We start from the raw sequence: 21,310 nt of genomic DNA, 5'->3' as shown, positions 1-21,310 counted from the left end.
AGTGAAATGCTGGCAGAGAGTGTGTTAAAACACTTAGGCCTACGTTACATTATAGTACATTAAATGTAAATATTTTCAAATATATTAATTTAACTAAATTTTAATTTCTTTAATCAACAATCGAATAGAATATCGAGACTAAATAATTCGCCTTAATGACGTATCTATAAAGACAATAAAACAACTTAAAAAAAACTGGAAAATAGCTCAATTATACATTCCTATACACACCCGTTACAGAAATTACGTAAAAATAATAAACGTATAAAAAACTACATAAATAAATATATTTTGAGTACAAGCCCTCAAAGAATTAACGGTTTCCGTCCGACATTTTCCCACTTCCGTCAAAACATCTCGACGACTTCCATGAACTAATTTGTTTGATCGTTTAACTTTAAACGCTTCCATCGCATTCGAGCTAAACTGTTTATACGTTATTAAAGTATTTCATAATTGTTATAAATTAATGTATTATTTATTAGAAATATGGCTATTTCCCAACGAGGGCAGTCGTAGCGCAGGGGCATAAGGGAGCAACTCGACAAGTCGTGGGTTCGATTAGTAGGTACTTGAGTTACATTGAGATCCCCACTCAACACGCAATATCTCTAATTCGAGTAAAGAGTTGAAAATGTAAAGTTTTCACTCGAAAAGTAACGATCTTATTAAGTTGTCTCGGCCTATCGTGCTACATACGGGATAAAGCGTGAAAGTGAAAAAAAAAGTCGACTTACTAGCAGCAGGATGTAATCCAAGGGAAGCTGCCTGGTTCGCGGCCACCCCCAGCGTCGTTGGCGGGGGGTATCTGGAGCCGAATCCGAAGAGGGCCGCTTGCGCCTGTGCTTGGGCCTGTGCTTGAGCTGCTGCACCGCCGCCTGTGGCATCTCTGGGCCAGTAGGCTGGAAAATAAGGATAGGATAGTGTTAAACAAATAATAAGTAAATAAATAATTTATTAACAAGTAACATTATTAAAATTAGAAATTACTAGCTTTATAATTTTTTCTGACGCCTAGTAATTTATCACCAGTAGACTAAAGTTAATTTATTAGACCTGAAAAGAATCAGCGCAAGCATTTTGATTATTTTATTAATGCATTAGAAATACATTATACAATTACATAAATGATAAATTAAGTTTGTAACATAAAGGTCATGTGCAGTAACATATTCTAATAAAACCCATTAATAATAGGTACTATTACTATTATGCCATATATTTAGCATAAGATATAGTTTTGAAAAAATATATATTCTAAATCTATTATTCTCTTAAGAATTATAAAATATGTATAAATTTTTCAACGCCATTTCTTTTGTTATTAAAAGCTGAAGAGTTTGCTTGGTTGAACGGGATGAATCTCAAGAAATAATTCAAATAAAAAAAAAATGAGATGAATAGTCTATTTATTAGGTTTACATCACATTAAAATTCGTAATTACCATTTGTCAACGAAGGGGCAAAGCCACTGATAAAAGCTAGTACCTAATAAATATCAAAGAAAGTTTTACCATCATCCAACTATGAATCTAGAACTAAACAAACTTGACCTAGGCAATGACCTAGACAAAAGTCGAATAAACCCACAGTATAACACTAACACAAATGTAGGTTACGACAGTATCGATTAATTCCAAGAAAATTATCTTAAATCATCCAATTTTCTATAGAATCGTGTATGACTATGAATTCATAGTGTACCTAGAGTTGGTTTCTACGTGTCTTTATGATTACGATTGGTAATTACCTCGCTCTGGTGGGTTACAGCGTTAAGTTACACCACTCAATACCCGGGCCTGGGGACCAAATTCCAGGCAATGAGTTTTGAATGGCAGCACTCAACGTCGCGCTTTACCTCATCATACAGAGCAAAGAAATGAAAATTTTTAAAAAAATCCTCAAATGGAAATCTAAAAAGAACAACAAGCACTATTTAAAACCAAAGAAACACAAAACATTCCTATGTCAAAGCGCATACCTATATATATAAATAAAGATGAAAAATGACTATAAAACACGTACAGAGAGATATTAATCTCAATTCTGAGCTACGATTATTCATGCCGGAAGACATGTAAAGTGTAAAAGATTGCGAACTTTTAGATGACTCATCGCGATAAATGATACCGCGAGAGCTTTTCGAATGCTTATTACTTGTGTCGTCTGTTATATTTAAAAAGGAAATCAGCTTCACGCATTTTCCCGCATATCAAGGCAGAGGAGTGTTAAAACACTCCGTTCTCAACTTTCTGCCGAGTTTTTTAGATATTAGTCTACTAGAGCGGGAAAATACAATAAAATAATAAACATTTCTCCAAGTGGGTATCGAACCCACAGCGGTTGCATTTACTGTCACACGCTTACTTATCGTCACGATGGACTCATGTATTATATTTACTATAAATAATAAGCAATGACAATAACCAGAAGAAAACAAAAGGTTATTGTTTAGAATTTACTGTGAAAACAAGCATAATACTAAAAAAACATTGCAAGTATATTATATTATTTTAATAAGAAATATTCCGCCTATGCCATTTTATAGGCACCAAGTAGCACAATAGCACACATAGATGACAATAGCTACTTAATTATCATTAACGTTAACTATAATTTGTCGTTAAACTGTCGTTTTGCTCCATAATTCCGGTACTACTTACAAACGAAACTACTGGACTTATAAAGTTAAAGCAATGCGAGACGATTTCACGATATACCTAAGGGAAGTGAAAAAAAAAAGATTTTTTCAGTTTTCCGATTATTCTTAAAATTGTCAGAATAAATAATACAAATCCTAGTAACATATAGAATAAAATAATAATCAATACAATACATAAATCAGAACAAACATCCAATTGAATTGTAAACAAAAAGTCAATTAAATTCCATTAAATACTGGCAACCGATGACAACCGCCGTAACCCGTACATTTAACCCGATCTAAACCGGTTGCAATTTTAAAAAACAACGACGTTTCCACATCGATGAGTAAATACTGAAATGTTTTTTTCTCTAATTATCTAACCACATCCCACTTCTTTTTGTTTTAGATAAATAATGTTTACATAGTACAAAGTCGCTTCCCACAGATGTATTGATTCGAGAATATCTTTCCGAGCTTCACACTGTAAAGTATATAATATATTATATAGTATTATATTCCGTTCCTCCGTCCAATTTCAAAGACATTTCGTGGTGAATGAGTAGGACTCAACCCTGCGCTATGTCTTACACAATACATATTATGACACACGATACATTCATGAAAGTTATGGCTATAAATGTGTATTTCACACGAGCGGAGCCGCGAGCGAGACACTAGTCTTCTACTAAAAAAATCCAATCTGACATCCAAGTTAAGCCTATAGAAAAACAAATTGCAATACAAAACCCGACGCCTAACTAAAACTATATTATTAGATTCCCTAATAATTCGAGTTTGAATCGACAAAATTATAAAAACATCTAAAAAACCGTATTATCGATCTTTTTCCCCACAAACATAAAGTCTAATACATAGGCAAAAGATATGTTTGCAGAGCGATAGACGCGGACAGTGAACCCAAGCCGACGTTTATGGCATTACTTGGAATACATAACAAAAACTACTTTATTAATATAGACATAAGATTCAAAATGCAATACAATTGTTAATTTCAGTACAAAACATGAGAGATAGAATGATCCGTATTACCTTTTAATAAAGATTAAAATAGGTCATGATCGTTCTTAAGGAGGTTCGTGGTTTATTGTAGTTTGAGCTCTATGCTGGTGGGATGGGGTTCTAATTTGTATAATTAGAGAGCAAGGAAGCAATGTTGACAGAAGGCATGCTTTGGATAATGGGGCTTAGTATTAACTGTAAAGTGACCTAGACATGTGAAGAAGAGAAGTCGGCTTTTGTTTAAATTGATTGATTTCATTGATTCTAATTTAGGAATTTAAAGTATTTACCTCTTAAAATGAAATATTATTATTATATTTTTCTTTATTATCGACACGGTCATTATAACTAACAGATACCCACCATATGATATAATGACATCTATACATATCATCTTTCTAAAACTAGGTATTCACAGGTATTCACAGGGACAAAAGTATTCGACTGTATACGCAACAGGGTCGTAGCGTTGTAGGTTCGAATCCCAGTCAAGGAAACGAAGGAAATATTTAATATTTAAATTTTTCCTTACTCTGGTAACGATTAAAAGCGCAGACAACAGAGTTCGGCGGAATGTGATACACTAAGTCTATGGAAAAAAAAAATAAAAATGTCACAAATAAAAAATAAATAGAAAATTATGAACATGACTCTCCTTATTAACTAAAGTCAGTTAAACTAACCGACCGTTTGCATAAGAAGAGACGAACTCGAGATCATCGCAATCTTTTCTCACAGCATGCAAGCCAGTTATGCGGTTATAGGAATGCATAGAGTGAACTGATTTAATTATAACGTGTTAATATGTAGTTAACTGTACTAGACACCATTGTGGCACAGTGGGAGGCTACTTCTGGCTCAGGCTTTCCAGCATGGCAGGGCCTAGTGTTAAGACACTCTGTTCTCCACGTTTGGTCTTGTTATTACAGAGGAAATTAAAAATAATAATTCTCCAAGTGAAAATCAAATCCACAACCGTCGCGTTAACAATCAGTAGCTGTGACATGAGGGGTCTATGTCGGTGGCAAAGTTAAAGGCAGTCTTATTATTTGCAATTGTGGATTCTTATTCTATTCATATTTACTGGGTTGTGTTTATAAATACATTGATTATTTTTTTCTTTTTACCTAATCGGGTAACCGATTAGACAAAGATTTGTTTCTTCTTGTATAATTAATTAATCATGTTAAAAATGTTATAATAAAACGACTTATCTAAAGTATATCACTACTATCACTTACTAAGTCTAATATATTCATGATATATCGTATATTTTAGAACGGAAAAGAAAATAAAATTATAAATATATACTGTACATTAACATTTATAATTTTATTTTAATTTTTATAGAGCAAGACGAAACTTCTTAGAGAGACATTATTCTTCTTATCGACATACGTAGTTAACATAGATATATCAAGTTCCACAAGAACAAGACAAGATTTTTATTAGAAGTAATTACTAAGAAAATCTTTTAAAATAAAATAAAAAAAATGTTCGTCTACCAGTTTTGTACAAACGTAACAAAATAAAGTCCACGCCAAAGTGACTCAATAGTATAACAATAATGAATCAAAGTCGACATTCCCAGATAGGCGCTGTCACTTTCACTCAATGAAAAAAATGCAAGTTTCTATTATGTCAGATTTGGATGAATGATTAGAAATTAATAATTTTTGTTATATATATTGTTTAAAATTTTATTCTGTTAATTTTCACTAGAGTTCGGGTAGAGGCTATCGAGATGTAGTTCACACTACAAGTGACACATGTGTGACTGCTAACGCAACTGTACTCAGGTGTGAGTTCGGTTTCTGCTCGGGGAAATCAGTTACAATTTTATTATATGAATCTTTATATATAATAAAATTATAACTGATTGTTGTCTGTACGTGGATGATATATGAGAGAATATATCATTGAGGGTATGTATCAATGTAGTGGAAAATAAAATAATATTTTTTAAAATTTAAATAAGGTAATAATAATTGCAAGTGCTGCTAAGTGTTTTATTGAAATGGCTAACACTTTAATTTTCAATGTTATTAGATCACAGTAATTCAGGTGAGACAATAAATTATTGTGTAATATAAGCGGGCGAAGCCGCGAACGGATTAATATTATTTTGATTGATTTCCGCCACTCAATACACATTACATTATCTCGAAACTTCGGCGGTAAGTGGGCAACGGAGTGTCTGTTCACTAGGTTGCAGGACACAGTGAAGTATGAATATAATCAGAATATGAATAATAATTACCTCCAAAAAGTCCAGACGGGTCGAGCAGGCCGTCGGGCGGCGGCTTGGCTGCCGCATCGCCCTCTCCGTTCTCCTTGTCCATGCCACACCTGGAATAAGCAATTGACACATTATTTACTCAAACATTAAATAAATTGTAATTATATTAGGCTTCAAAATCCGTCTTATATTCTATCCGTCATTATTTATTGGATATGAAATAACCAAACAATACGTAATTCTTACTTTCTAACTTCATACGCAAAAGCTTCAACACCGTTATATTCAACACTTCACACAACAATTACTATAAACATTTTATTTGAATTTTCAATACAAAGTACCTGTGTGGATCCTTTAAACAAGTAACATGTTGTTAAATGAAGAATGCTATGAGACGTCAGTATCACTTAGCAGTGTTTCCCAAACTGGGTATATTAAGAGGGCTCTAAAATTAAAACTTTATTCATATTAATTTCATTCAATTATTTTGTAGTCAATATGGTCGAAAAAAATACTCTATATTAATACCTATAACTTTTTTATTTATGAAACGATTTAAATCATATAAATATACGTTTGTATTATATACATTAAACTTTTAAGAGAAGTTTGCCATAAACAATTGTGAAAATTGCATTTAAATTAGTTAAGCCGTTAACCGACAAACACAAAAAAATTATAATGATTGTTTTAGGCTTTTTTACATTTATTTATATTGGATATGCCCCCGATAATCTCGGCATTACAAATATCCAAGCTTATTAAACTTTAGGAGCCACTGGTCTTAACTCTAAAGCTTAATAATCCTGCATAATATCTAACATACCAAGAGCAATATTCTTCAGTGTACATACCGTTAGCGAGATGAACTAAACTGTACTACATTTATAGTTAGTTTCTTAATTTTAGAGATCTGTTCTTCTCTCTCTACCTAATTTGAAATCTCTGTTTGTTTAGACGCGTAACTTAACCTCGTGTTTTGTCTTAGCAGATCAGAAAATGGAAAATAAATATAATAATTCCTCGACTAGAAATCGAATCAACACCCATCTAATCTGCTGTAAGACTGTCTCACTGCACTACGACAGTTTACAGGTGTTAGTAAAGAGGATAATATAGTATTTAGTAATAAAGCCGATCAAGTGCGAATCGGCTTACTAGTAAGCGTTCCGTTAATATACTTTACTTTAGAAGTTATAGTACGAGGGTAACATTAAGTATTATATTTTAGACTATAAAACAAAATAATATATAAAAAAAATCATAATTTATTACTTCATTATTGAGGCCGTCACTGTATCTTACAGTAAACACGATGGTTGTGGGTTCGATACCCACTTGTGGGAGCGAGTTATATTTCCTTGGTCTTGCAACAAGTTGGGTGACGTTAAAAGCTGCCACTCAACACGCAATTTCTCGAAAATGTAAGAGAGTAGTATCTTAGGATTAGATTCTCTACATTGCCTACTATACACGAAATACAACGTAAAGCTAGGAAAATGTTAATTACTTTTTCATGGAAATAAGTTATATTTTTTTGTCCTTTTTATATTGGAGCCTGGAGCTATTGTGTGATCCACGATCTGTATTAATCGACAAAATGTTAACCTAGGTCTGAAATTCATTATTATAATAAAATTTTACTAAAAATAAAATACATACTGTATAATAAATGTATTTGTATTATATTAGAAGTATATTATTCATTGAGGTCATTAAAATTTATAGAGGCCACCACGGATCATCATTAATAATGCCGCCAGTCAAGAGTCAAGACTAGTATCTGGAATTTGGGCAAAAAACGGTAGACGGCTTTAAAAATATGGAAAATAATTTGCTGCAAATTGTAACTGAACGGTTAACTGACACACGCACACGGCGCAACCGGAACTACTCGGCGCAGAACGCTGATGTTTGGGGAGAGTAGGGCAACACGAAGATTTCCCAAAATTCCTAAGGAAAACGGAGAGAAAAACAGAATTTTACGCTTTTATAATTAACGTTAACGAAGATATGGGCTACGAGTAGTATAATATAAAGTACGGTTAGTGATAAAAACGAAGATTATTTAAATACTAAGAAAACATAGACAATAGAAACTCAAGCAGTTTTAAACATAATCTAAAACGAACGGTGTCACTAAAGTGCCGCATCATCACGAGGCGCCACCTAACGGTCTCGCCCACCGTTCACATGCTAAATGATTCCATTCTACGAATATGCTTGTCATACATACACACTCTGAACTCTCTAGACATTGCTAGAAATATACCTTTACTAATATTATAAAGATGAAGCGTGCTTGGTTGAACGCGTTTATCTCCTGAACTATTATTTAAAATTTCAAAATAATTCTTGTGTTGTTTAGTCCGTTTAGCGATAATTGTTATGAGTTATATTAGTTCACGATAACCGTCTATATTTATAACCTTCTGTGGTCCGAGGGCACAAAAAGATTCGTTGTTGCTATTTTACTTTGAGGACAAAGCCGCCGATAAAAATTGTAAGATATAGTATGTAACATATTGATGTAAGCCATATGATTAAAATATTACAATATACGGTTTTCACACAAAAATAACATCGAGAGGTCGTCATGGTGCCGGGGTACAAGAGTGTGACTGTGATGCGAAGGTTGTGCGTTCGATCCCCACTCGGGGGAATGAATTGTTATTTATTAATATTTTTGTTTCTTCGCTCTGACACCAAGACGAAATTAATGAATGAATGAATAAATGCCCGGCGATGAATTTCGCCACTCAACACGCAGTGCCTCGAGAAATTCGGCGGAAAGTGGGGAACTACCCTGCTAAATGCGGGATACATCGTGAACCAGATTTATTTATTTACTCACTTAACTATCGAAAACAATATAATTTATTACCAAAACAATAAAATCTAAAGATTAGCAAAACTATATTTTAAAAAAAACACAAATCCAAATCCGCCAAGTTGGTCGGCCAAGTCATTAAACGATTGCACAAGTGGCAACCGACCGAAACATCTCGAGAACGACACCCAACGCCTATAGTGACCGCAGGTTGACGACCCCTCATTGTCTCGCGGCTCCGGCCCGGCTTTTACTCGGTGCCGGAGAAACCGCACCGTGAGAAACTATATCAGTACAAATATATGCATATAGATGTACATAAGTTTGGAAACGTTCATTTATATTTAGAGTTTAACGCTGTATTCTTCACGCAGCACCCTGCAATGGCAGAGTGAACCTCTCCACTTAGAACTATTAAGAACTCCGTTCTCCATTTTCCGCCGAATTCTGGGTTATTTATATCCATTTTCAGTTGTTTTGATGGACATACCGGATTTTTTAAAATTCTATTAAAAATAAGAAAGATTAATTAATATTGACGCTATAAAACCGCAAAGCTTAACCACTTTCAAGGGCGATATTCTTTATTTTACACTGCTAAGAAATTTATGATTTTTTTTTGTATGTTAAACACAAATTAGTAAAGATAAATATCTAAAAACATCCAAGATCGCGCCTCTTACACACCAACACCAGAGCGTAGATTTTCTAAGATATTTTTTATTTTACTTTTCTGAAAATTTTAGTTTTTACTCTCTGTATCATCACCATGGCTCTAAAACAACATTAATAATAATTTACAATTGTATACTGTATTTTTGAGAAAAACAATAAGTGATTAACAAAAGTATAATTTATTAGCATGGGGTTTCTTTGTTAATAAAACATAAAAAAAATAAAAATTATATAATATAAAAAATAGTCAACAATTCAATCATCTCTTTCCAAGTCGGTCAACAATAATACCCTGCATACACACGTCGATCGATCAGTTTTAGCAAATCAAATTGCAAAAAGGCTCTTAACGCTAACTGTCCTTTTAACGTGATAATAAATTATCTGTTGCTTACTTTCGATTAGCGAGGGCCAATAACCTTTGGAGTGGTCAATAAATAACTGGGTATTTAAGTTTAAAATGAATGTATGTATATATGTTAAATAAATAATAAAATTAAATCAGCTTCACGCTGTATCCCGTACACAGCAGGGTAGGCAGAGGGAACCTAGTGTTAAGACACTCCATTCCCCACTTTCTAACCAATTCAGGAGGCATTGCGTGTTGAGTGGCGGTACTCAACGCCGCGCTTTGCGAAGCCAGGGCGAAGAAATAAAACATTTCACTTCCTCGAGTGGGGATCGAACCCACAATCGTCGCGTTACAGTCACACCAGTATAGGTATATATATAACATTTTATATAAACAGCAATTTAACCAACTCTAATGCCTTTTAAACTGGAACAATGCCTGCAAATTGGCGGTTCACCGTAAAGTAATTGTAGATACGACGGTAACGGCTCTAATAATCCTCTTTTGTGTCTCTAGCAAGGACGTGACGGTTATAAAAAAATATTAATTGAGTATTTATCTAGATAATATCTAAATATATAGTATAATTGTCAAATTATCCAATTTTCAACATTCACACTAAACATTGTAAATAGAGTCTAATTTTCAACACGATGGTTGTGGGTTCGATACCCACAGCAACAGAAGTAGAACGCTTCGGTAAAATAAAATGTGGCGTTGAGTTGTACCACTCGCACATCTCGCCTTCGGGTGGAGAACGGAGTGTTTTAGCAGTCTCTGTCTATTTGTTCGTTTGTTAGATTTTGATGAGACAGAAACATAAAAAATTAAAAACAAAACCTTAGATAGATATAATTATTGTGAATTACAAAAAATTTAAGTTACCCAGAAACGTGTTGCAATATTAGATGATTCATTTAGTAAATAAAACCGTAGTAGCGCTGATGGAATTAATTATTTTCATTTCTTAACTCCGTTAAGACGAAGAGCGGTGTTGAGTTCCGCTATTTATCACGCAATGTTTGAAACATTTGCGGGAAATTAGTAACGAGTATATCGACACTAGTTTCTCATTGCCTTCACGGGCATGCGCCGTACAGCGGAAAGCTGAAGAAGAAAGAGTCGAGTCGAGTCGAATCAAAATTTTATGTTATACAGAAACGTGTTGCAATATAAAATGAGTCATTTGGCTAATCTAAATAAATTACTTGAAGCTTAATGCCACGAGGCGCAGTGCGGGGCGTTGTCTGCTTCAAATTTAATTAGGTTTGGCAAGTTTCGCTATATAAAGCAAAGTACTTATATAATAAAACGTTGGTATAACTTTTGCTTGGAATTTACTGGTATACCGGTATATTGGTATTGGATACCTCAGTTGAACTTCGAGAGGACAACATCGATGAGTAGTTCACGTAAAGGGCATGGAAAGAAGACAGAACTCAGGAGGACACGTATGAAGGGATAGATAACAGAAAGATGCTGTGACCGTAAAGTTTTCTCTTGCTATCCAGTTATTAATAAAAGCGTAATAGGAGTCATTATAGAGAAATATATTTTTCACGTTCAGATTAAACTTAAAATGACACATTCCAGTTAGCAACTTTTAAAATATTTTTATTATGCACTTTACACCGATACACCAGTACACTGTTAAAATGGGCCATTACAGCCTCACACTGTTGAAGAATGGGTCATCTGTTATAAACAACTCGCAGTCACTGCCGTTTGATCACAGGGGCCCTCCACTTTCCATCTAATTTTGTGATCCTCAGAGTGACGGATTTCAACACAGTAATTATTTGTCTCTTCAAAACAGAGAAATGAATGCATTAACACCATTATTTTTAAATAATTTTTAGCTTCACGCTGTGAGCACACACCGGGAACCTGGTGTTAAGTTAACCACTTTGATGATATTAAGACGCCTCCGTTCCCAACTTTCCGCCGAATTCTGTAAGCATTGCGTGTTGAATGGTGGAGCTCAACGCCGCGCTTTGCCTCATCCATACCATTCAAAAGCAAAAATCTATCATTCTACATCTACCGACCAAATAACACGAGGCTACGAAATGACTAGCTAATAAATGTCCATACAATTGATGTACAAAGGCGTGCCCTGAATGACGTCACCCAACCGCCTGCATCTAGCAATGCATCTAACAGCTGTGACCCTTTTACCGGACCTAGTTCACATCTGATTTGGTATTACATTAGGATATTAAGAATCTATATTAATACTGTAAAGCTAATGAGTTTGTTTGGTTAAACTCGCTGATCTTAGGAACTACTGGTCCGAATTCGAAACAATATTTTTGTTGGATAGTCCATTTTTCGAGATTAGACATCTCTTAGTTATTTTCTTCAAAACACGCGGACGTAGCCTCAGATGAAAGCGAGCTATTTATATTTTATGTTGATTTTAATAGTGAGTAGTGCGTGGAAAACGGAATGACTCAACACTAGGTTCTCTCCGTTTTTAGATGGTTAGTAGAAACAGTTTTGTAACGTACATTTGTTCTTTTTCATTGGGATTAGATCCAATTGACTTGCCCTTCAAGTACCTATAGAACGTATGCCTCTTGATTTCTTGATTTTTAGCAGGTTAAGCAGGTTAAGGCGAAAAGAACCAAATACTAATTACTAAAGCAAGGAAGTTAAAATAATCTTTTACATCGAGTGTAAATCGAACCCACGATAGTTGCGCTTATAGTTCGATTCTGTGTCGAATTAGAAATAATACTAAAAACTACAACAAAAATTAAGTATGTAATTAGTATATTTAAGTGGGAAATTCACTTGGCCTTTACTTTTTTTAAATTATTATAATCAATATTACGGTATACAGTATGTGTTATAATAATTAAAAGTTGATTAAATGTCGATAATATTAATAATTATTAATGATTTTAATTGTATATACCTGTATGTATGTTTATGTCATAATTGCATACATATATCATAAGAACTAATGCTAAATAAAATAGCTCTTCTCAGTAATTAAAATAATTGCTTTAAAAAACAGAATTCCTTGGTGTTAAATAGAGTGTTTATATTTAAGTACCTTTAGATCCGTATAAGAAAATAATTACATGGTGAATTTGTGAAAATTGAAGTTGAAGTTAAATGGCACGAACAATTATGTACAAATAAAGGTTAATTACTTTTTAAAAACATGTGAGTAAAACATAAAACCCGACTGCATGAACCTAATTATTATATCCAGTAAGGCTCACACCATCAAGGCAAATCCAACGCACGACGTTTTATTTATCAAAATTGGTTCACTGGTTTTATAGTTACAAGGGAATAAAGGGACGGACATATATAGGTACCTACGTGCTAAAAACATAACTCCCATTTTGAACGTCCACATCTGCGTTAATTATATTTTTTCCTCACTTTCCTCCGTATTGCGTGTAGCATGGTAGGCAGAGAAATCCTGGTGTCAGGACAAAGTTATAATATTATTAATATAATCTATAATATGAATTTATATTTTAGTTCAAAACGGTATTAGAATTAACAAGCTAACAAAAACTACAGATTTTAAGAGAAATCTTAATTTTATAAAGTGGCATTATTTCAGAAAATAGTTTCATAAATGTTACTACACTACAATGCATTCAAACGAGGAGTTACGTAAACAGTTCAATAGCCTTCAACTGGGTTTCTTAGGAACGTCGCAGTTAAAGTTAACTATTTGCTTAGTGTATGGTTAAATATAACCGTTTCATGGCTGAAGCCTATAATTTGTGTGATGAAATATCCAAATTTATAAACTTAATTTAATTACATAACAATTTACTGATAATTCAATATACCTAGCTTTTTGTATAAAATAATTTCGTCGTAGGAAGTTTTACGTAATTATACAAAATGCCGATAGAATATATATTTTTAGTCTACTGCTGGGAACAGTGAATGATGCGATTACTGTGTATTTAAATCTCCCATTAGTGTTTGGATTATGAAGATTATAAGAAAAAAGTACTACAGATAAATAAAAAGTCAATAACCAAAACTACAACTTATAGTGGTTATTAAAAAGGCACGTGTTCCACGCGTGTTTAAATTTTTTAAGATTGTTCAAATAAATATATATTTTTAAAAATATATTTATTTGAATAATCTTAAATTTTTTTATAATTCTCAGACCTGAGAAGAATCGGCGCAATATGCACATTTGGAGAACTATTTAACCGATTTAATTTTTTTCAAGTTAATAATTTACAGATTTCCAATTATTTATTAATAACAATCTTACTATTGAAATACAGTACTTCGCTAAACCCTTAATTCACATTATTACAGTATTAGCATCATTTACTTTTTCAAGAAAATTGGCTTTGCCACCATTTCTCTTTTATCAAAAAAAAAAAAATAAAACATTAAAAAAACTATTCTATCATACAAACTAATCTTGTATATGTTTATATATATTTAAATATTATAAATAGAAATCTCATAAAAGTAATTCATCGAGTCCAGTCACCGCGCTGGCGTGATTCATTCATACCCATGCAAATTAATTCAGTAGTAGGTACGTGTATATTTGGATTGTATTAAATTTGTATTTTATATTTCTTTGAATATTGTGAGGTACCGGAAATACCTTATTTATTGATAAATTAATTACTTTATTTATATAGATAGTGTTTAGCTTTACGTGACACACACACAGCAGGAAAGGCAGAGGGAACCTAGCGCTAAGACACTCTGATCCCTATTTTCCGACGCATTCTGGAGGCATTGTGTGTTGAGTGACGGAGCCCAATGACGCGTTGTGCCTCGACACCAGAGCGACGAAATTAAAATATTAAATATTTCAGTGCCTCGAGTGAGAATCGAACCTATAATGCTTCGCGCTTACAGTCACACGCTTGTGCCCCTGCGCCACGACTGACCTTTTAGAGAGAGAGTTGTATTTATGCCTACAATTTCTACTTAAAAACTTTACCTATCTAAAATATTTCTCTTGTTTTTACACTTTTAATAAATCTATAAATATTACAAAACAGTAAAGGTGCGCAATTCTATACATTCAATATAAATTAAAACAAAATCTTGGTAGTACGAGCAAGAAACGGAAACCAAAAAAGTTTATATGTACGCTTGTACTGTAGTAATGTAGGTACCTTCACGCAAAAACCACTGGATGGATTTTGATGGAACTATTTTTATCATATAGTTATTATTACTCGAATACATTTAGGCTATAAATTATTTAAAGGTCTGAATACCTGTTGTGACGCTCTTGACAGCTTTATCTCAGATATAAATTAGTATAGCGCTTCAAGGAAAGCTGGTCAACTTGGTAAGTATTTTCTGTTGGCATAAAAAATCTCAACAGCCCAGCTAAACCTTCAAAGATATGAATATAATTCTTTTAAGAAATGTTCATTCGAAAATTCGAAAAAACACCAGCTGTGAAACCCTAGGATACCGTCTTTTCTATAAGAGACATTATAGCGCTTTAGCAAATTTATTAATATAATGAGTACTTCCGTTAACATAAAGAAGCCGGTTAAGTGCAAGTGTGACTCGCGTACTTAGGGTTCCGTATCATTTTTTTATTAACTTTAAAATTAAATTTAATTTTACGCATGTATCCACTCATTTTCTATGAAAAGAAATACAAATATAAGTGTATGTAATGTTCTCTACATTTATTTGCACTGAAGTATTGACTTGTCAAATTTTATGATTCTATTTAAACCAGAAGAAGAGTATATGCGGCAAAGATAGTCTATATGCGGCAAAAACGAAGAACAAACGGCCGTATATTTTGATTGCCTTGACATAAAACATCTTAATATGAGTTAAATAGTAAGTATGCTCTATGAGTGCGGCTAAAATTGACAAATAAATTGTAGAAAACTCGTTATAGACCTTAAAATCACTTAAAATACAACAGGATAATATATAAAAAAAGTAACATTTTCCTCACCTGCAATGGTACCTATCATTCAGAGACCGAGGCGGAGAGCCGAATCTCGTACATTCTCACTTTGTCACTTCACCCCACTGCACTACACTACACTGTCACATGCACATTGCTCAATCCAAATGCACCTGGAACAAGGAAAAATATAATAAATAAAGATCAGAGAAACAAAAAGATCATTTTCTTTTGGCAGTTTTTATAGAGGGACTTATAAATAACCTGAATTTTGTCAAAAACAATGGTTAATTAACTATTATTAACTCGAAATAAACAAATTGTTTGATTTTTTTAACTTATTTCTTTCAATATCACGATTATTGCTTTCTGTTGTGTTAGGTACATATCAAAACAAAAGATGATAAGACTGATATAAATAATCTTTTGTATTATCAGAATATTTTGTATACATACAAACTACTAAAATATTTTTAACTTCCCGCTATATCCTGCACATAGGAGGATAAGTGTTAAGACACTTTCGTTCCTCGCTTTGCGATGATTTCCGGAGATATTGCATGTAGAGTGGCGGAACCCAACGCCACAATTAATAAAATATTATAAGTTAACAAAAATCATCAATTTAAATTTTAGGGAATAATACACACAGACGCAACAATACACCTCGGTTCTGCTCGGACCCCTGACGGAGGGTCACGGGTACAAATTCAATTGTATTATACACAAAATAGGTAGTGGTAGGTACGTAAGCTGTCACTATACACAAATAACGAACGCACCCCTCATTTGAATTCGCAACATCCAGGTAGGCTTGTCACGTTCTTGATGGCGAAGGAATAAGGTTACCTGCACACGTGGTCGTTTTGCGATAATAATCCGATAAATTAAATATATTCTATTATGAAATATCATCGCCATTACTTTTTATAATAAAAAAAATGTATTGAAATCATAATTCCCACTGAAAATTATAAATTATTTTCATTGCCTAGCTCTGGTAACAAGACATTGCGCAGCTATTTACAATGTCTCAAACATTAGACGGTGCTTGGAAAACGAGTCTCTTAACACTAGATTCCCTCTACCTATCCTTACTATATGCGAGATAATAAAACATTTATATTATTATTTTATTCCATCTAGGGAATTTAGCATAGCCTTACCAAATATAACACTAAAAATTAAACATAAAAAACGAACATAAAGAGAAGAGAAAGTTAATTTTGACGTTAACAGGTCAAGATATTCAAAATTAATAAATGAAGGTTATAATTTTATAAAAGCCAACTAGTTGGTCAAATTTTGTATTAAAAATGAGAACATAAAATTTTTAATGCTTATTATAGCGTAAAAGAACAACATTTCATAAATGTATATATGTACAAGTTAAAGATAAAGAACACCTTTCACTCAAACACACATGAAATTATATTTTTGTATATAGAAAAAAAAATATTACATTGATGAAGACGGATGGGGTGTATAAAACCACTCAGCCAAGATCAAGTGCCACAAGTGCTATAAAATATGGTCGCAGCTATAAATTATGTGAGCCTAGAATCGAGTGGTTTATTAGGAACCTTGAAAGACCAATACTCAGTTTCTAGTTCCATCATCAGACCACCTCAATGATACCATATTGTCATCTAAGCTACGTATAACTGACAACATGACAAATGTCATGATACCACAAGTATTATTAGTACAAACGTAAAGTAAAGTATTATTACGACAAAACAGCTTGTAAAACAACTGCGACAAGACAGTCGCCCCAACCCCCGACAGTCGCAACTCACAACGCAGCCTAATTCTATTACACCAATAACAGGGCGTTACCGTATTAATGCACACAAACAGTACTGCCAAGAAAGTGGACCTCTCTCACTCACACCTACCCGCCGGCGGGGGAGGGGGAGGGGGGGGGGGACAGTTGACAATCAATAATGGCGGTCGTTTTATTTCGCGAACATCTCATCTCATGTTTGCGTTGTGGATTCTGTGTTGTAATAATCTTATTTATTGCCAGTTTTTTTTTAAATTACATAATATTAATACAGACAATAAAAAGAGAGTAACAATAAATAGCACTAGCTGAGTTCTGCCACTCAGCACGCAATGCCTCCAGAATTCGGCAGAAAATGGGGAACGGAGTGTCTAAACACTAGGTCCCCCCTCTACTGTGGTAGCGTGAAGCTGATTTATTTATTTTATTTAACTATAAGTTACGAGCCAAGTCAATATTTTAAATTTATTCCCAGTTCACTATATTCACTTTATGTAAAAGTAAAAAAAAATCAACCAATTCTTTACACTCAAAAAAAGGTATCAAAAGCATTAATGTGAAATCATGGCACCCCTTCAATCGTTGGGGGCTACATTCGCCATAATTTGCCGCTTCCTGCGGAGGGGCGATGAACAGTTATTACTGTTTTACCACCTAATAACGTTATTTTTCAAGTAATTTTCCATATTGAGCCTGTTTATTGCAATTTGTTTGTACTATTAATTAAATTTTGTATGATCATATTTTTTTATATTGAAAATTAGTTTTTTAGTTTTAAAAATCAATTCTGTATATAATTAAAAAAATATCCAAATTGAGGCTTTTTCCCGCATAGCACGGTGGAAATGCAGAAGAGTGAAGGTAAGAAACAGTAACTTAACCACTGTTTCCTACCACTTCTCTACTAATTGATATCCCTTGGATGGCAACTTCATATTTTGTGTAATCAACTGCATCACGACAGCTTTTTTTAACTTCACACTGTATTCCGTAGGCAGAGGGAACCTGGGAACCTATTTTTAAGACACTTCCGTTCCCCAATATGCACACCTTAACTTAAGGCAGCCACACAGCTTTTAAGACAAACAAATATAACGCAGAAACACAATATAGCGATAAAATGTCTAACAAAAGACAATGCCCAAGCAATAAATACGGAACAATTCATCTAAATAATACTCCGGAGGGTGGTGATGTATGTACCCTAATCTAAGCCTCGCAGTATAACTAAGGGCTGCTTTATATCAAATTTCTCGTCGAATGTAAGAGCCTTTTTGGGCACAATGAAGAAATTATAGCCAAGTTAAGGGTTTTTTTTAATTTTATTCTGAAAGTGTTTACTTACTGTACATACTATTTATGTATACAGATAAATTTAAAGGTCTTTTAGTCTTGGTCTTTTTTTAAATTGGTCTTTTTAAAATTTTAATCAAGTAAATAAAATTAAATTTCGTATTTATTTACTTACATGACTTTAACTTACTTTCTCCACATTTCGCCGAATTCTGGAGGCATTGCGTGTTGAGTGGCAGAAAAGAAGAGAAAGAGAAAAATATATATAAAAAAAAATAACACTCGACTCACGACTGACCTTATTATTACTTCTACATACTCCATTTTATATACACATATAATATTAAACATTTTCTTGTTTAAGAACATTCGAGCAACTAAAATTTGTCTCAAAAACGCCATCACCATTTCAGCTCCGTACCTACCCAAGTAAATGTCACAGCAGCCCTCTTATCAAAACCCACCAGTCCCCTATTGGGGCGACGATCAATCAAAATCACAATATGACAAACTAACGGCCGACGCCATTTTATTGACCACACCACGTATTAGCTTTGAAGTTTGAACAAATGAAATGTTGTGTGTGTGTGTGTACTTTCTATATTTATTATTAATGGTAAATAAATTTTGGTTATGATTATTTACTTACTTTATATAAACGGGACTAACAAAAGGTTTGTTTATAGCAACGTTGTTCTCTACATTTCGTTCAATTTAATTACTGTGTGGTCGGCGAAACATAATGCCGGTGATGACATTCAATTTAAAAAAAAAAGAATCTTCCCGTATTTTCCCGCAAAGCACTACCCTACTTCCTGCCCGAATTCGAAACATCAAATAAGACGACAATTTAGTTTTTAATTTACACTAAATCCTTCGAAATAAATATATTTGTCTAGAATTAATATTAGTTTACTTACATCATGAATTTACATCCCTAAATGCGGCAATTATACTTTGAATTAAAAAAAAAACACGTAAACATTGATAACAACATAAAGTTTATTTAAATTAAAACATATTTTATTCCATCGTATACCATAATTTCGTTCAAATAATAAAACTTTGACAGACACATAATCTGTGGGATTAAAAATAAATAAAGCGCACGCATTGTCTCTGGTGTAATCGGCTGTCCTTTACGCACGTGTTGTGTTAGAGAGAGAGGGCAGAACAAAAACTTGCCCCCAAACGCAGCCGCTTGAAATTGGACCCTTTGTAATTTTTATTAACTGGCTACGACACTGCACTTATACAGCCAGAAACATGCAGTTATAAAAATGAACGAGTAAAGAGAATTAACATGCTAACATAATTTTTAACAAGCCATTTAAATATTTATTATTAATTTAATTTTGAAACTTAACGAAAAGTGGAAAACTTCGTCTTAACTTGTTCTCTCAGCTTACTCCGCTTAATATCAGATTTACGTGAACACACAAAAAATATCAAAGTTTTGCAACATGCAAATCTGAAAGCATTTTTAAATATAATAAATGCTATTTCGGTACACAGTCACAGATAATCTTGTGTGTTTTTACTTTTTGTTTCAATTATACAGATACTCCATGCGCATAAAGCCACAGATAAAAAAATTAATTGGCCTTGATTTAACATGACTTCTCCAATTAGTCGTCGCCCTCGGCTGTATAGTGTGCGTCGTTATATAAATTATAACTAAACCTTATGTTTTTAACAAGAAATATTTGTTCTCCATACAACGAGACATTGGCGAAGTGATTTTGTACTCAACTGGCGCGCTCAGAACACCATAATCAAAGAAGTGTACTGAATAAGACATCTCTTTTATGCAAAGAATACACTCTGAACTAAATATTTTTTTCTTGCAATTTACTTCTATTATATTAGCATACAATAAGTAATCTATATATATAAAAGGACTTGTCCTCACTGACTGAGGTAAGACGCACGCACAGCCGTAACCGCTGATGGTAGAAACGTTAAATTTGGACAAAAGTTTACTTTCGTAATCTGGACATCCACTAAGAAGGGATTTTGAAAAATTTTAACCCTAAAGGGGTGAAATAGGGGTTCAAAGTTTGTATGGAAAAAAAATTTAATCGGCACCGATTTTTATAAAATTTGAAATTTAGATTTTTAAAAGCATTTAATTGAACACGTGTTTCATCGTTTTCTAGAATTCACCCCCTAAGGGTGCAAATAAGGGGTTGAAAGTTTGTATGGAAAAATCTTTAAATCGCTACCGATTTTTATAAAATTTGATATTTAGACTCTTAAAAATATTTAATTGAACATTTGTTTCATGGTTTTCTAGAATTCACCCCCTATGGGTGCAAATAAGAGGTTGAGAGTTTGTATGGAAAAATCTTTAAATCGCCACCGATTGTTATAAAATTTGAAATTTAGACTCTTAAAAATATTTCATTGAACAAATGTTTCATGGGTTATTAGAATTCACCCTTAAATACGCATGCGAAGCTGCGCGCGTCCGCTAGTAACGAGATATTACTTCATTAACTGCGACAATCACAAAAATTATATAAAACACTTAAGTGTCAATTGTTATTTTTTCTGTGTTTATTTA

At 33.2% G+C, this 21,310-nt stretch overlaps 1 protein-coding gene across 11 annotated transcripts in view; it reads right to left on the bottom strand.

Annotated features, from left to right (window-relative positions):
• Nucleotides 1–21,310, bottom strand: part of tou (bromodomain adjacent to zinc finger domain 2B toutatis) — a 64,494-nt gene that overhangs the window by 31,244 nt on the left and 11,940 nt on the right. For all 11 annotated transcript variants that reach the window (XM_085188271.1, XM_085188273.1, XM_085188276.1 and 8 more), the window contains exons 2-4: nt 15,714–15,838; nt 5,928–6,016; nt 738–902 (exon numbers count right to left, since the gene is read on the bottom strand). In XM_085188271.1, coding sequence (XP_085044397.1) covers nt 738–902; nt 5,928–6,009 — 247 coding nt within the window. In that variant the 5' untranslated portion in view covers nt 6,010–6,016; nt 15,714–15,838. The remainder of the gene's footprint in view (nt 1–737; nt 903–5,927; nt 6,017–15,713; nt 15,839–21,310) is intronic.

This window comes from Heliconius melpomene, chromosome 7, assembly GCF_056956725.1.
Source record: "Heliconius melpomene rosina isolate 202511_hmr_F chromosome 7, ASM5695672v1, whole genome shotgun sequence".
NCBI lineage: Eukaryota > Metazoa > Arthropoda > Insecta > Lepidoptera > Nymphalidae > Heliconius > Heliconius melpomene.
This window is presented reverse-complemented; position numbering and strand designations above follow the sequence as displayed.